Source organism: Peromyscus leucopus, chromosome 3, assembly GCF_004664715.2.
Source record: "Peromyscus leucopus breed LL Stock chromosome 3, UCI_PerLeu_2.1, whole genome shotgun sequence".
NCBI lineage: Eukaryota > Metazoa > Chordata > Mammalia > Rodentia > Cricetidae > Peromyscus > Peromyscus leucopus.
In genome coordinates, this window is record NC_051065.1 from 66,832,433 (window position 1) to 66,850,361 (window position 17,929).

Below are 17,929 nucleotides of genomic sequence, written 5' to 3' on the forward strand. Positions count from 1 at the left end.
GCAAGCCTGTTGGGGCCAGGGAGTGTAATGTTTGAAAGAGGTCCCCATAGACTCATATGTTTGAATGCTGGGGTCCCCAGTTACTGGAAGTATTTGGAAAGGATTAAGAAGTATGGCTTTGTTAGAATGGGGGTGACCTTGTTGGAGGAGGTGTGTCAATGGGGGTGGGCTTTGAAGGTTTAAAAGCCCACACCAGGCCCCATCTCTCTGTCTGCCTGTGGACCAGGATGTAAGTTCTCACCCGCTTCCTGTCTGCTGTCATGTTAAAAAAGAACTAAAAGAGTAATCCTCTGAAACTGTAGGCAAGCTCCCAATAAATGCTTTCTTCTTTAAGTTGCCTTGGTCATAGTGTCTCTTCACAGTGATAGAACAGTAACTAAGGCAGCAATTTATTTTTCAAGCATAACCCATATCACAGCTGAAGATAGCATAGGCCAGATGAAATGTTAGAATAACTGTGAAAGAATAAACTAAGCCTTACAGAAATTGTATTAGTGAGAATTTAATCTAAGTCACTATTTTTAGTCTACTTTCTGCCGTGGTAAAACACTACCATAAACTCTGTAATTTATAAAATGGAAGTTTATTTGCTTACAAGGGTTACAAGAGGTTGTGAGCATCCTAAAGTTAAATACTAGCAACTGAACTTGAGTTCTCTGTAGGAGCAGCAAGTGTTCTTAACCACTGAAATATCTCCAGCCCCCAAGTCAAACTTTTTTTAAAGTCTTTTAGTTTACAATACGAGGTAGAAAGAAAAAAACAAAACAACAACAAAAAACCCAAACAATTCTTAGTATTCTACATTCTAATAAAACACTTGAGATTTCAAGAGATTTATAGGGGATTGTATTTCTCAGAACTTGAGATCAAGTAAACAAGTTTTATCTTTCCCTTATGTCTTTGCCACTGTTCTGTGTCTGTGAAGAGACATCATAACCAAGGCAGCTTATAAAGAAAGCAGTAGTTAGGGGCTTGCTTGCAGTTTCAGAAGGTTAGTCCATAATCGTCCTGTCAGGGAACATGGTGACAGGCAGACCTGGCACTGGAGCAGGTAGCTGAGAGCTTACGGCCCTCTTCCACAGTCAGGGGGCAAAGAAGAGGGAGCCTGGGCCTGGGGTGGGCTTTTGAAACCTCAAAGCCCACCCCAGTGACACACCTTCTCCAACAGGGACACACCTCCTAATCCTTCCTAAACACTAACTGGGAAACAAACATTCAAGTATATAAGCTATGGTGAGCATCCTCATTCAAACGCCACACCTTCTAACACTAACAAGATCCCTAATTTTAGTTTGGAGACCAGGTTTTTGTTGTTGCTGATGTCATTAGATACGATACTGTTGGTTGTTTCTGCTCTTTTGGGGGGCCCACCACCCAGCTCTCAAGTAAATCACACAGAGGCTTATTCTTAATTACAAATGCCTGGCCTTAGCTTGGCTTATTTCTTGCCAGGTTTTCTTAATTTAAATTATCCTATCTTTGGCCTTGGGGCTTTTATCTTTCTCTATTCATGTATGCCTTTTCTTTCCTTCTTACTCCGTGTAGCTGGGTGGCTGGCCCCTGAAGTCTTCCTCTCCTTGTTCTCTTGCTCTTTCTCTTTATTGCCTCCCAGATTTCTCCCTCTATTTATTCTCTCTGTCTGCCAGCCCCACCTATTCTTTCTCCTGCCTCACTATTGGCCATTCAGCTCTTTATTAGGCCATCAGGTGTTTTAGACAGGCAGAGTAACACAGCTTTACAGTGTTAAACAAATGCAACTTTAAAAAAAATGCAACATATCTTTGTACCATCAAGCAAATGTTCCACAGGATAAACTAATGTAACACATCTTCAAATAATAGTCTACAACAATATGAAGCACTGCTCAGTGTCTAATTTCATTTCAAAAAACAAGGTTTGCATTTGGTGGGATTTTGGCATCCGGCTGCCCTCTCTTTCTCCCCATGATTCCATCCCGTCTTGGTCCATCTGAGCTTTTCACCCCTCCCTGTAGTCAGCAGTGCTTCATGCCTTCCTCTAATAGTCTTTCTTGTTCCATCTGGGAAACTTACAGGCTTGGCATTTTTCTTCTTTGAACTTGTTGAATATTAATATCAAACCCAGCCCCATCCTGTAGTGCCCCTATAAACTAGCAGTGAGCAGCACTGCCCTTTTGAGAAAGTTGATTTCATCTCCATTTTAGAGCAGATGTTGTATATATTTATTGGTAGATCCTTGTCCAGGGTCTCTTTAGACTTAATTTGAGTTTGTTGTCATGAGGCTCCACAGCTTTCTTTTGCACTGACCCTTTGCTTCTCTTTCAGCATCTTTGAAATGCTTACTATAAAAAGATGGCTATGAACTGTACCAAGTGGTCCTCTTAGCCATCTTAGTTACATTTTCAGTGTTTCCTAATAGTTTATGCTCTGCAAGAAATTAATCTGAATTGTGATCCTGCAGATAATATCCTTCTTGGGCAGCTGTTCCCTGCTCAACAGTGCCACAGTCCATGCCCTCTGTGGAACCACCTCTGCCATTTTCCCTGATTTCAAATTTCCAGCACCCACAGAAAAGCCAGGCATGACCAGATGTGTCTGTCACCCCAGCAGAGGGTAGAGAGAGAGAGTCAGTCCTGAGAGCTCACTGGTTAGCCAGGCTGATGAAAACAGCAAGCTTTAGGTTCACTGAGAGACTGTCTCAAAAAATTAGGTGGAAAGTAAAGAAGAAAGGCACCTGTTAACTTTCTCTGGCCTCTGTCTGCATAGGCATTGACCCACGTGCCTGCATGCATACACACACACACACACATACACACTACTAGCAAACTAAATGCATAGTAGGAAATATCAAGTCCTCCAAAACTATAGTAGTAAAATACTTGTCATTTAGTAAAATATTTAAAATTTGCAAAAACTGTATCTGCTAAGCTACTAAACTATTATAGATCTGTAACAAGATTTAAAAAAACACTCAGTATCGGGCTGGAAAGATGGCTCAGCAGAAGACCCAGGTTCAATTCCAGGACCCAAATGGCATCTTAAAATCACCCCAATCTTGGGGAATCTGAACCTCTCAGGTGTCATGTGGCTCACAGACATACTTGCAAGTAAACACTCATACACATAAAATTTAAAACTTCAAAAAACAAAAACAAAAACTCAGAATGTGTTGCTTGCCTCACACTCCCAGTGGTTAGGACATTGGCTGCAAATGGCAGGCACCACATTTCTGTGCGCTCTCTATATACTATCTTTAGCTTCATTGTGAATGTATTATTTGGTGCTCCCCCAAGATATTTTTCTTTCAAAGTCGTCTATAAGATGACAACCCTTGACATTTTTTCAGCACCCCTTTTTCTTTCCAGCAGTTGAAGTTATTTTAGGACCACTTCTAGTACCCTAGCATTTAGAAATGGCTGCTCACCAGCTTCTTCCAGCAGGGTGCTTGGGAGAAGAGCTGTTTAAGGAAAGATTACTTCAGAGCAGTCAGTTCATCCACTCTGTGTTCCGAATCCCTTCTGTTTCCCATCAGAACTGTGACAGCTACTTTTATGGTTAATGTGCCATATACTCTGGATTTTACAATCATTGGTGAAATCAATATAGACTACAGTGTTTAAGGAATATGATTTGAGTGTGCCATCGTATCATTTAATCCTCCTCCCCTGAAAAAAGCTCACAATAAGGCCTTAGAATTTATACTAGGAAAAAAGTTGTGGCTTCCCTGAAGGATTGGTAGACTATTTTCTTTTGAGGGTGAAAGCTAGACAGGATCCCCCTATGCAGCCCAGACTGGCCTCAAAGTTGTTAGGTTCAGCCTCTCAACAGCTGTAGGCCATCACCCGTAGCTCAGGGGAATTGTCTTTAATGACAGATACACTAATTGATTTTCCTCTTGACTGTTCAGGGTATAGTACCAAATTTTGATACTATCTGACAGCAACTCTGTGAGTCTTTGCTAAATATGTTCTAAAAGTGTGTGTGGAAAGAAGGATTTTAGGAGAAAATCAATAGAGGCATTACAGCATTTGGTCAGTTCCTGCTTTGTTAGACTTAATGTTGCTGAGCCAAGCCAGTGAGTTCCTTTCTCTGTGCTTTTCTCTTTCACTAGAGAACATTGTGTGACGTGATCCTCATGGTCCAGGAGAGGAAGATACCCGCGCACCGTGTGGTCCTCGCCGCAGCGAGCCACTTCTTTAACCTGATGTTCACAAGTGGGTATTTCCAGATGAAACTGTTGTCTGGGGTTTGTCTTTCCTGGGAGAACTGGGTAGAGTCTAAATCCAGATCTCTTTTTTAGTTTTTAAAGCGCTTTAGAACTTAAGGCTATAGAACAGTAAGGAGAATGAAAGTGGTCAGATGTGATGCCGATCCAAGGGTAAGTGTTCTTTCCTTAGCCCTGAGGGTCAGTGTCTTTGATGGTAAAGGTAGTTTCTGCCTGAATGTCAGAGTTTGTTTTCTTCACCTGGGGTAGATAGACGCATCTCTTGGCATTATATCTAGCAAGTTTGTGCCCGAAAGGGCTAGAGGGGAAGGAGGAAGAAAGGGAGAAGATGTGGCCCACTGCAGTGGAAAGACCCTGAAACCAAGGCCTGATTACACTACTTAGTATTGGTTTCTGCGGCTTGTTTATTGATTTTTTTAAAAAAAGATTTATTTATTTATTATGTATACATTGTTCTGTCTGTACATATCCCCACAGGCCAGAAGAGGGCACCAGATCTCATTACAGATGGTTGTGAGCCACCATGTGGTTGCTGGGAATTGAACTCAGGACCTTTGGAAGAGCAAGCAGTGCTCTTAACCTCTGAGCCATCTCTCCAGCCCTGTTTATTGATTTTGAGACAGCAGCTTACCACATAGCCAGGGCGGGTCTGGACCCTTGAGTGATCTCCTCTCTCTGCCTGCCAAGTGCTGAGATGACAGGCGTCCTTCATGACACCTGTCTCTTGTCCTGTGATCTCAGTCACGTGAAATAACATATCTGCCTCAGGTTTGTCTTTGGTGTCCTCCCTACCTCTGAGGAGAGTGACCCTGAAGGATGTCTTTCTCTTTGCTCTTGAGGAAGCTCTTAGGTGAATTCAAGGGATGCCACTAACACGGAGGGTCATTTGCATGTGCTTCCCTCCAGAGATCTCTGGCCCAGGGCCTTCTGTATTCACAGAACCTGGAGCGGGTCAGTTCCTCAGTTAACCTGTGGTGGCGCCGCTTTCTGCTCTTTTTTCAGCTAACATGCTTGAATCCAAGTCCTTTGAAGTAGAACTCAAAGATGCTGAACCTGATATTATTGAACAGCTGGTGGAATTTGCTTACACTGCCAGGTGAGTTAAGAGTCGTTCTGTTTGGGGAAGTAAACTTGGGGTCTGCCACACACAGAAAAGCATTGTTGTAACAAAATGTTTGCTCCTGATTCCTTAGAACAAAAAACTGTAATGGAGGAGTTGGAGTGATCATATGTCATAGGAGAGTATATTCTACAGTAATATTCAAGTAATAATATTGTGTGAAATTAATATTCCCTCTAACTTACAGAATTTCTGTGAATAGCAACAATGTCCAGTCTCTGTTAGATGCAGCAAATCAGTACCAGATTGAACCAGTGAAGAAAATGTGTGTTGATTTTTTGAAGGAACAAGTTGATGCTTCAAATTGTCTTGGTAAGAAATACCAGATTCCTGGATCCTTTTTTCAAAAAAATCCTCATTGTGTATTTAAATAAAGAAAAAACCATAGTGGTAAGAATCTTCATTTAACCTTAAAGATACCATCCATTGAAACATTTTTTTTAAATTTATGTGCATTGGTGTTTTGCCTGCATGAGGGTGTCGGGTCCCCTGGAACTGGAGTTACAGACAGTTATGAGCTGCCATGTGAGTGTTGGGAATTGACCACCCCATCCCACCCCCGTCCTCCGGAAGAGCACCCAGTGCTCTTACCTGCTGAGCCATCTCATCTAGCCCCCCATTGAAACATTTTTAGTAATAAAATCTTAAAGGAACTTATAAAGAAGCACATACTAGCCTGGGTAGCAATAATCTCAATAAATACTGTGTCACTATTTTCTAAAATGTAACATGGTTAGTTGTTTGTCCTTTTGTTTTTCAAGACAGGGTTTCTCTGTGTAACAGCTCTGACTGTACTGGAACTCGCTTTGTAGAACCAGGCTGGTCTTAAACTCAGAGAGATCCACCTGCTTCTGTCTCCCGGGTGCCGAGATCAAAGCTGTGCACCACCACATCCATCAAAGACAAGCAACAAGGATGCTACTTATTCATGGTAGTTTTATATGAAAAACATGAACATTTTTCTTATAGGGCTCATAATGTGCTAAGAAAACTGAGGTCATATTTTTAACTTCCCTGTAGTCATATAGTCCCTCTGTGAGTGAACTGGAAATGGAGTTTGAGTAAGCTGATACTTGTTTTGTACACCATGCTATCTCTTCATTGACCAGTATGTTTTGCAGTAGGAAACAGAAATCATAAATTAAGGTGAGATGATCCTTACTGGCAGCGAGCAAGTACTCAGCTCTTTGTAGTTACATTTTCCTACCCATACTGTAATTCATAGGCTTTAGGAAAAGAGAAGGAGATCCAGGACAACATGGAGAAAAAGTAGAATCAAGGAAATCGAGGGGCCTGGAACCTAGTTGACACTCAGATCTCTGACTCTAAGGAAGGATGGAGGGATGCTGAGGACAGGAAATGAAGGCTGGGCAGAGGGCTTCTGGGGATGCTCAGACTTCTTCTGTCCCAATTTTCCTATGCTTCCTCCCTAGGGCACTTTGTACTCCTTCCAGCACACATACTATGAGCCTAGGGAGAAAAAAACTTGGAAGGCTGTCAAACAGGATAATTGCAGAAAAGAATAAAGGTCAGACAAAGGGATAAAGATGAGACTGGTCTGGTATCCAGAAAAGGAACTGCATTTGATGGAGTGGGACAAGTAGCTATGGAATAAACATATTGATGGAATTTCTTTGTTAGCCATAGGTCAACATGGTAAGACAGACCCTATATTAGGAAATAAATACTGCCTGTTATCCACCTGTGTACCAGGCATCCTCTGGGCCATAGTTAATAGCTCTATTTAGCTAGTGTTTTACTTCTTTGGGGGGGGGGTGAGGGGTGGAGGTTAACAAAGCTAAGAGAGAAAGGATGCCCCAGTGGCCTAGAAAGGAGCCTGATTCTGAGCCTAAGCCTGGGACAAAGACTGTGACTTCAACTAGGCATGATAGCTGAAGTGGGAGGATTGCCCCTATTTCAAGGCCAGCCTGGGCTACAGAATGAGACTTTGTCTCAAAAAAGGGGACATTGGCAGACAGTGGCTCTGAGCCATTTACAGTCCCTCAGTAACTTGGTGAAGATAGGATGAGAGGACCTGCTTCTGCCTCCTTTCTGTGTGGATCTGAACATAACTGTCACTGCCAGCCCGTTAGAGAACTCCTGCCCAAGATCTCCTTTGCTTCTCTTCTGCTCAAAAAACACCTTGCCACTCTTATACAGGTGCTGAGGGAACCCATGGTAACTGGTTAAATTGGGCAAAACACAACCAGACATGATGGTGTACACCTACAACCCAATACTGAGAGAGCAGCGGCAGGTTCAAGACCAGCTTGGTGTATACAGCTGGTCCAGGCTAGCCAGGGCTTTATAGTGAGACCTGGTCTCAAAATAACAAAACAAAACAAAATCATACAAAGTTCAATGAAACCTAGTAGTTTGAGAGACAGAAAAATCACACTAAACAGCCAAAATGAATAGCTCCCGGGGGCAAGAAATAGAAAGAAAATTAAAAATAGATAAGGTGGGTGGTGGTGGTGGCATGCACCTTGAATGCACTTAGGAGGCAAAGGCAGGTGGATCTCTGTGATATCAAGGCCACCCTGGTCGACAGAGTGAGTTCTAGGACAGTAATGGCTATACAGAGAAATCCTGTCTTGAAAAACCAAAATAATAATAATAATACAGAAAAGGCCAGGCGGTGGTGGTGCACTCCTTTAATCCTAGCACTTGGGAGGCAGAGGCAGGTGGATCTCTGTGAGTTTGAGGCCAGCCTGGTCTACAGCCAGGGCTATACAGAGAAACCCTGTCTCAGGAAAGAAAAAAAAAATACAGAAAAGATGTTTGAAGGGGCAAAAACCCCATGGTTTTCCAATCTTGACATGTAGTCAAATTGTAAAGTAGATGCCCCATAAAATTCACACTAAAGATCAGTTGGGAAACTATCCATTTTACAATACTACAAATAAAAGGAAGCCATTACTGAGAGATGAAAGAGCCCATAGAGGAAGAAACAGGGAACTAATATGAAGCAGGAGCTCCAGGAGCAGATAAAAGAAGCATAAAAGTCAGCAAACTGCAAAGGAAAAATCATTTGGACTTTAAAGACAATTTCAGGCTGAGTACAAAGGCTGACTCATGAACTAAGATATTCCTTAGATATATCCTAGTGATATTTTTTATCTTTAAAAATCAAGAGCTTAGATTTGAGGTGATGAAAATGCTCTGGAGCTAGATAATAATCGCGATGGGATGACATGAATATACTAAACGTGACTGGTGGTAGATTTTGTTATATGAATTTACCACCCAAAAATTAACATCAAATGTATAAGTTTTTAGAGATAAGTGATGGGTTACCAAAACGAACAAACTACTATTTCTATCATATCATGGTTGAGTATGAAATGTCCCACAAAATGATTTCTGTTTGAAAACGTAGTCTCCAATTCTTGAGAGACTATTGGATCAGGAGAGTACTAGCTTCATCACTAAGAATACCCTGGTTAGAATTTTTAGTGGTGGCAAAATAAGCTGTTTTGTTTTGTGAGACAGGGGCTGTAGCCTTGGCTGGCCTGGGAACTCAGTGTATATACCAGAGCTGGTCTCAAACTTTAGAAATTCACCTGCCTCTGCCTCCTGAGGGCTGGAAGGCATGGCCTACCATGTCCAGAAAAATAAGATGACTTTTGTTGTTTTAAACAGAAAGGGAATTTGAGAGGCTATGATACATAACTCATGAAATTGCCCATACCTCAAATGTCGGGCTTAGAAGAAGTAGAATTTGAGTAACAAACTTGTTTAGATAGATTCTAGATTCTGTGATCAGAGAATGAGTACAAGTTTATTCCCTAGGACTGTTTACAAGTACTAGTGACCAGCAACGGAAAATCCAGAGCTCCTGAAAGGAAAGAAGCGTAGGGCCTAACCCCCAACAACAGTGCAGTATGGCAAGAAATGAGCTCTAGAAGGGCCTGTTCCTTCAGCACTTGGAAATTGAAAAGAAAAATTTAAAGAAGTATTAAAAAACAAATTATAGGCTATTAAAAGTGATAACACAATAAATCAGAATCTTTGGAATATAACCAAAGCATTTTTTAGAAAAATTTATTTTTATCTTTCTTGGTTTAAGCATCCTGCTCAAAGAGGTAAGAAAGCCTTTCAAAGTCTGTTAAGAAGGAAAGCTCAAAGAACAGCATCAAGAGTGGTGCTGTGTGTGTTAGCCGGGCTGTGGTGGCGCATGCCTGTAATCCCAGCACTTGGGAGGCAGAGGCAGGCGGATCTCTGTGAGTTCGAGGCCAGCCTGGGCTACAGAGTGAGTTCCAGGAAAGGCGTAAAGCTACACAGAGAAACCCTGTCTCGAAAAACAAAAACAGAAAAAAAAAAAAAAAAAAAAAAAAAAAAAAAAAAGAGTGGTGCTGTGTCTAGGAAAGCAGAAGGCAAGACCAAGCTGTCTTCAGAAGCAGAGAGCTGAAACCAGTCACCTCAGATGGCTGGGGAGGTCCCGGTGTGTTGTCTTTATGAGTTAGTGCTAGTACACACAGAAAGTTGAGATTCATTTTTATTATTTAAATTTCAGATCAATAAAAAAGAGTAGAAGCTTCCCAGAAATAGGATTCCCATAATGCCAACTTTGAACAAAGAACAAGTATATGTGCATATACAGATGTGCATATAACTTTAGCTTCACTTAGAACCAGTATTGTTTTTAGTGCGAAAAACATTTCAAATCCAGCAATGAATGTATTTTTTCTAAAGAATTCTTCCCCTCTCCAATTGAAGATGATAATAATGGGGGCTGGAGAGATGGCTTAGTGGTTAAAGGTACTTTTTGCTCTTGCAAAAGACCTAGATTCAGTTTCCCAGCACCCACATGAAGGCTCACAACTGTCTGTAACTCTTGTTGCACAAATACTAAATGGTCTTATAATAAAAACCCGGAGCCAGATATTAGGGTGAAAGCTGAAAGATCAGAGAAGCAGAGCAAGACACAGCCACCACCTCTTCCCTCACCAACTCCTCAGCATGAAAGAGCAAGTTCCTGTCTCCTCCGGCCTTATACTCCTTCCTCTGCCCAGCCATATCACTTCCTGTCTCAACCTTCCTAGTGTTGGGATTAAAAATGTGTGATCCCAAGTGCTGAAATTAAAGGTGTGTGCCACCACTGCCTAGCTCTGGTTCTCTTTTAGACTGGATTAATCTTGTGTAGCCCAGTGTGGCCTTGAACTCACAGAAATCCAGATCTCTGCCTCTACCTCCCGAGTGCTAAGATTAAAGGTGTTTGCCACCATTGCCTGACCTTTATGTTTAATCTAGTGGCTGGCTCTGTCTTCTGATCTTCAGGCAAATTTTAGTGGAGTACAACACTCTTTAGTTCCAAAGGTCTAACACCCCCTTTTGGCTTTTGTGGACACTGCATGCACATAGTGCACAGACATAATGCAAGCAAAACACACACATAAAATTATTTTTAAAAAAAATAATGACAATGCTAGTGAAGATTAATTCATGTTTGTGATGACAGGAAATTTAAGGGAACTCTATTTTCAGTTTTAGTGTAGACCTAAAACTACCCTCTGAAGTTTATTAGTAATAGAGGATGTATTCAAAAATTCCATCCTTCTCTTTCACTGTCTGGAATTCTCAGATTACTAACAAGCTAAAATCTAAACATAACAACAGGTGATGAAGGCACTTCTGTGCTTTTAGTATCTATTTGTGATGTTTAAGAAAATGAAAGTTTTAACTGGTTATGGTGCCTGTAATTCTAGCACTCAAGAGGCTGAGACAAAAGGATTGTGAGTTTAAGGCAAATCTGGATAACATATTGAGACCTCATTTGCAAATCAGTAAAAACATAAATCATAAACCACAGGCCAAATAAACCACAGGCCAAATCTAAGCATCTCACTGGTGCAAGCAAATCTATATAAAAGTAGCATGCTTTTTGCCATGAGTGTTCAGAGATGAAAGATACCAGCTACCCTGGCATCTGGTTGGTAGTGATGAGTTACGGTATAAATATGAAAGCATCAAAGCTATATTGGCCAGACATGGTAGTGCATGCCTTTAATCCCGGTGCTTGGGAGGCAGAGGCAGGCAGATCTCGGTGAGTTAAGACCAGCCTGGCAAATTCCAAGCCCCAAGGGCTATAAAAACAAAACAACAGCAGAAATCAGTCCATAACATGGTAATAAGTGACATGAAATTGAAACTGGGGGAGGGGTACTCAGTTAGTATTTAGAAAGGCATTTATTTGCAAATTCAAACACCAAAATAATCTAAGAGAGTTTGCCATACTCTTTCTGTGAAGGAATAGATAGTAAATATTTTAGGCTTAGTTAGCATTTGTCTTTCCCCACTTCCCCTTCTCTTCTTCTCTGCCTCCCACTCCACCCCCCCCCCACCCCCCCACCCCCCACCCTCTGCCCACTACTACTTCTATTCTCCTCCTCCTCTTTTAAGCATTTGACATGAAACATAAAAACAGTAACCCTAGCAAGGTGGCACACAAACAGATTAAGGACTGACTAGATTTGGCCTGTGGATAGTACTTTGTCTCCTTATAGAGAACATAAGAAATTCCCTCCAAAACAAAAGTAGAATAATTGGGAAAAGGCTAAATGGAAAATATGCAAAACTTATTTTTTTAATATTTATTTTATCTATATGAATGACCTGCCTTCATGCATACCAGAAGAGGGCATCAGATCCCCATTACAGACAGTTGTGAACTGCCATGTGGGTGCTGGGAATTGAACTCACGACCTCTGGAAGGGCAGCCAGTGTTCTTAACCACTGAGCCATTTTTCCAGCCCTTGGAAAATATATAAAACTTATGAGAGGATAATACATATTTTATCAGTAAAGTATAAGAAAAGGATGTAAGAAAAGCTGAATGTCATAAATAATTTAGAGTGGAATAAATTGAAATGTCAAGTTGTTTTTTCAGTTGGATGTATTGTGGATTAATGTGCCCAGTATCAGGAGACAACTTGTGGGAGTTGACTCCTTTCCTGCACATGGGTCCCAGGGATATCAGGCTTGGTGGCAAGTCCTTTTATCTGATGAACTGTCTCCTCGCCCGATGTCTAGTTCTTACATGGACCTCTTCCTCTATGTTGCAGCTGTCCCCCCAAAACAATCCAAAAGTTCAGTGCAATCCTAACAAAAGTCACCTCATTTTTAAGTAAGATGTGATAATTAGTTTTAAGTTTATTTGTAAAAGTAAGTGTTTAACAATGCTTAAGAGAAGTTTGGAAAAACTGATACTGTCTTATTGTCAAGCATAAAACAATCTCATATTGCCACAAAAATAGACAAATTATTGGAACAAGACCTAGATTCATGAGATCTACTTAAATTTTCCTCAAGCCTTGCTTTGTCTCCTCTCCTGCACCCCCCTAAAACACACAGCACTTTTTTTTTTTTTTAAATCAAGGTATTACTCTGTAGTCTAAACTAGCCTATAATTTGAGATTTTCCTGCATTATCTTCTCAAGTTCCGGGGTAACACATGTTTTTTCTAAAAGCGGTGTCTTCTGTTTTTCTTTTCTCTCTGTGTTTAGGTATAAGTGTTCTTGCTGAGTGTCTGGACTGTCCTGAACTGAAAGCAACAGCAGATGACTTCATTCATCAGCATTTTACTGAAGTTTACAAAACTGATGAATTTCTACAACTTGATGTCAAGCGAGTAACTCAGCTTCTCAGCCAGGACACTCTGACAGTGAGAGCAGAGGATCAGGTAGCTCACAGTACTGTCTTCCTAGGTGGTTCTTGGTAGAAAATTCTTTATCAATTCCTTCTACGTGATGTTTTAATTAATACATGACAACAAAAAAGTCTTGTATTAGGAGAAAATGTGTTCTTTATAATAAATACATTATCACAAAGTCGTTTTCATTGGAAAAACCAAGACCATTTGAACTACAGACTGCATGGTAGAGATAAAACTATTGGGTACCATGTTAGACACAGCAATGCCTCCCCCAAAAGATTTCCTGAACTTATGTTACCTTACATGTAGTAGAGAACTTAGAGCATGTGTCCAAGATGAGGATGAGAGGATGAGTAGGTTATAATTATAATTATGTGATAATAAGGGTCCTTAATTGTGGAAGAGGGTGCAGTGTACAAAAGATTTGACCAGTCATTGCTGCTTTGGAGGTAGAGGAGGTCCACAGTACATATGGTTGATAAGAGACTAGAATTGGTCAAGAAATAATTTGTCATATGGGGCCTCCAGGTAGCCCTTCTGGCCTTGATTTTAGCCCAGCATGACTTGATTTACATTCCGTTTTCTAGAACCATCAGTTTAAGTGTCAGGCGTGTAAATTCGACAAAGGTAGTTAGGAGCAGGTTGTGTGACTTTAATAGACTCACAGTTCTATATGTCAGGCACAACAGTGTGTCTAAAGTTCAGTTACCTAGGAGGCTAAAGGAGAAGAATGAATTGAGCCCAAGATGTTGAAACCAGCTAGAATGTAATGTGACCTTACATTCTAACAAATGTAGATTAAAAAAAAAAAAAGAAAGAAAAGAAAAGGAAGATAAAAATTTCAGTTCTCAGGACTGGAGAGGTGGCTCAGTGGTTAAGCACACTGGCTGCTCTTCCAGAGGACCTGGGTTCGATTTCCAGCACCCTCGTGACAGCTCACAACTGTCTGTAACTCCTGTTCCAGGGGATCTGACACCCTTAACACCACAAACATACATGCAGACAAAACACCAGTGCACATAAAATACAAATAAAAATTATTTTAAGGAAAAAACTCACATCAGTTCTCTCATCAAAATTAACTGGCTTGTATGCAGGTGAAGAAAACATGACTTTATACTGGAAAACCTGACAGATACTGCCAGCTGGTGGTCATCTGTGATGTCATATTGAGTACATGCTCACTTGATGTCATAAAAAAGCTAATTGTCACTGGTTTGGTTGGGTTTTGTCAACTTGACACAAACCTAGACACATCTGAAAGAGGGAATTTTAAATTTTGAGAAAATGTCTTTTTAAGACTGTCCAGGGGCTGGAGAGATGGCTCAATGGTTAAGAGCACTGCTTGCTCTTCCAGAGTTCTTGAGTTCAACTCCCAGCAACCACATGGTGACTCACAACCATCTCTAGTAGGATCTGATGCCCTCTTCTGGCATAAAGTTATACATGCAGATAAAAAGTCATATACATAATAAATAATTTTTAAAAATCTTAAAAAAAAAAAAAAAGACTGGTCTGTAGGCAAGTCTGTGGGACATTTTCTTGATTAATGATTGATACGGGAGAGTCCAGCAAGCCAGGAGGAACAAGCCAATAAGCAGAGTTCCCCATGGCCTCTGCTTCAGTCCCTGGCTTCCAGATTCCTGCCTTGAATTCCTACCCCGACTTCCCTTAGTGATGGAGTGTGACCTGAGAGATAAAGCTAAAACAAATCCTTTCCTCCTCAAGTTGCTTTCATCTTTTTTTTTTTTTTAAGATTTATTTATTCATTATGTATACAGTGTTCTGCCTGCATGTATGCCTGGAGGCCAGAAGAGGGCACTAGACTTCATTACAAATGGTTGTGAGCCATTTGCTGGGAATTGAACTCAGGACCTCTGGAAGAGCAGTCAGTGCTCTTAACCTCTGAGCCATCTCTCCATCCCCTGGTCATGGTGTTTTATCAAGCAACAGAAACCTCAGACAATCATTGTGGTCACCCTCCCCAAAAGCATACTATGCTAATAATACACAAGCATCCAACAAACTGAAACGGAGGACAGTTTACCTGAACAGAATTCAGAAAGAAGGAAAGTCAGAAGTTCCCACAGTCTATCTAAAAAATCCTTAGGTGATTTATTGACTTAATATAATGTGGTCTCCTTAATGGAGTAATGGGAAAGAAAATCATACTAGATAAACACTAGAGAAATATAAAAATTATGGTATTAATATAGGAATATTAACTCATTGGTTATGACAGATGCTTTATACTGTAGTGACTGGGTGCAGAGAATACTAAATCTAATCTGTTACGCACTTGACCTTAGCAAAAGACCAAAAAGCATTCTAAACATGTTGTAAAATAAAAAGCCTGTCTTTAAAATTCCAGTTCCCATAATTTATTAACTAGCTCAAACATATGTGTAGTAGATGAGTATGTATATGAAATAAGTTGTTGGTGATATTTAATGATTTATAAGTTAAAGTATATTAATGAACTTGAACTTGTTCAGTGCAGTTAAATGAATGCTACAGTATTATTTTTAAAGCAATTCTCATAAATATCCTATATTTTATTAAATATAGAATTGTATATCTTAAAATTTTTTTTAGAAACGGGTAAGTCTGTTGGTTCACAGTGTAGAAATACAAGGTTAAAATAAATAACTCTTTTATCTCCTGCAATGGAAGCCCTCTTGGGAAACCTGTGTTCCTGGTCCTGAGCATATATTGGAGCTATCACTGACTAATAGACTTCTTTCGGTATCATATGACTGCTTCTGAAGAGGAAGCTGTGGTTTGTTGTTTTAAAAAACACATCATAAATTTTGGGACTGGAGAGATGGCTTAGTGGTTAACAGCACTTGCTGCTCTGCCCATGGAGTTCAGTTCCCAGCACCACATCTGCCTAGAACACAACTGCCTAGTCACAGCTGCCTAGAACTCCAGCTGCAAAGAATGTGATAACCTCTTCTGACTTCTACAAGAACCTACCAACATGTGGAGACACATACATTCATAGACATAAGAAAAAATAAAGTCCTTCTACAGAATTTTATTTTATTATTTTTAATTAATGTATATGTGTGTGGATATGTGCACTTGTGTGCAAGTGCCCTTAAAAGCCAGAGGCATTGGACCCGCTGGAGCTGGAGCTAGAGACCATTGTGACTTGTCCTACATGGGTGCTAGGAACCAAACTCAGGCCCTCTAGAAGAGCAGTATGTGCTCTGGACAAACTCTTGAGAATAATTGTCCCCTTTTCAGTGTCAGAGTGAAAATAGATGTTTGGAATTTTGCTGCCATCTCAGAACTTTACTGTTCTGTTTTCCCCTTTAGGTTTATGATGCTGCAGTGAGGTGGCTGAAATATGATGAGCCTAATCGCCAGCCATTTATGGTTGATATCCTGGCTAAAGTCAGATTTCCTCTTATATCGAAGAATTTCCTAAGTAAAACCGTACAAGCTGAACCACTTATTCAAGACAATCCGGAATGCCTTAAAATGGTGATAAGTAAGTTGCCTTCATACCCATTTATGTATGGATCACATGGCCATCTCCCATGGACTAAAAACCCATTCAGTGGATCAGACTCACTAGCCAGAGAAAAACATTGAAGACGTCTTCTTAGTGTGGGTTCTCAGCCCCCTGAAAAGGATTAGCCTCAGCCGTTATTTTATAGTGAAAAAGTGAAGGGTTTTTCCCCCCCTTGGGCCTTTTCTAATTTGTTCACAATAGCTTTTATGTACTTTGTTCATAGTGTTTCCTTTTTATTTAATTAAGTAGTGTCCCATCTCAGCAAATCTGAATGAAGAAGTGTGGTAACTAGTCACGCATGCTTTACATGCTGAAGAATTGTTTTTGTTTTTGTTTGTGAACTGTATCTAGGTTCTGTATCTACTTTTTTGTGAAGTTGCTGGACTTCAACTTACTAAGAGGATAGCTTTGTATTTTTATTTTATGTAGTAGGTATTTTCCTAGTTTGCCACTTTTCCTTTCCAACATTTATGAGTTTTTTTTCAAATTTCAATTTTTGTTGAGAAGAAAATATGAGGTAGGAAATACAATTTTTCCTCTACTATCTAACATTAATAGACAATCCATTTTCCCCACACTAATTTAAAATGACATCTCAAACAGTTTTTGATTATGTGACTCAACCAAATTAAGGAAGATCCATAATAGTTTTGAATCCTCATTGCATGTGATCTAAGATAGTTCTTCTCAAAGTTTTATGTGCATCTGAGTCAACTTGGGATTGTCCAGTGCACAGGGATTGGTGTGGTAGCTTTTAGGTAGTGGGGTTCAGCATTTCTAAGGTGATGGTGTGGTAGCTTTTAGGTAGTGGGGTTCAGCATTTCTAAGGAAGCTGCTACTGTGTGAACCACATTTGCATGACAAGTAAGAGGGGCCTTTAACACCGACTCCCTGGTGCCCACAGCAGAGATTGTAATTGGTCTGTGGTAGGAATCAGGTAGAATAGAGATTTCTATGTGATTCTAACATGCAGTTACAACAGAGCACTGATATCAGGTGGTGGCACACATTTGTTATCTGCATTAAGGAACTGAGGCAAGAGGCTTACTACTTAGAGGACAGCTTCCTGTGTTACGTAGTGAAACATTTCATGAGGAAAAAGAAGACTGAGATTACTGGGTTTAAGAGATCTGGAGTTTAGTGATTATTATTTTGACAACCACTCTTGAGTAACCCTAGTTCATTGGCACGTAGTAAGTGAGTAACATAGTCTTAGTAATATTGATTGCTGAGAATTGTAAATTAATTAAGATGAGGATTCTTAGACATTTATCCTGCCTCTATCTTCTTTTTTCCTAGAACACTAGAGGGATCGAAAAGTAATTTTAAGTTACAGAGGGATTAAAAAAAAAAGGACTACTTTTTTTTTTTTTTTTAAGATTTATTATTTATACAATGTTCTCTCTGCGTGTTTGCCTGCACACCAGAAGAG

The 17,929-nt window shown here is 40.2% G+C and overlaps 1 protein-coding gene across 1 annotated transcript in view; it reads left to right on the top strand.

The window, feature by feature from the left end:
• Positions 1-17,929, top strand: part of Klhl7 (kelch like family member 7) — a 54,795-nt gene that overhangs the window by 14,018 nt on the left and 22,848 nt on the right. Inside the window, exons 2-6 of the mRNA XM_028864178.2 lie at positions 4,090-4,192; positions 5,206-5,299; positions 5,511-5,635; positions 12,829-13,004; positions 16,299-16,473. Of these exons, the coding sequence (XP_028720011.1) occupies positions 4,090-4,192; positions 5,206-5,299; positions 5,511-5,635; positions 12,829-13,004; positions 16,299-16,473 (673 nt within the window). The remainder of the gene's footprint in view (positions 1-4,089; positions 4,193-5,205; positions 5,300-5,510; positions 5,636-12,828; positions 13,005-16,298; positions 16,474-17,929) is intronic.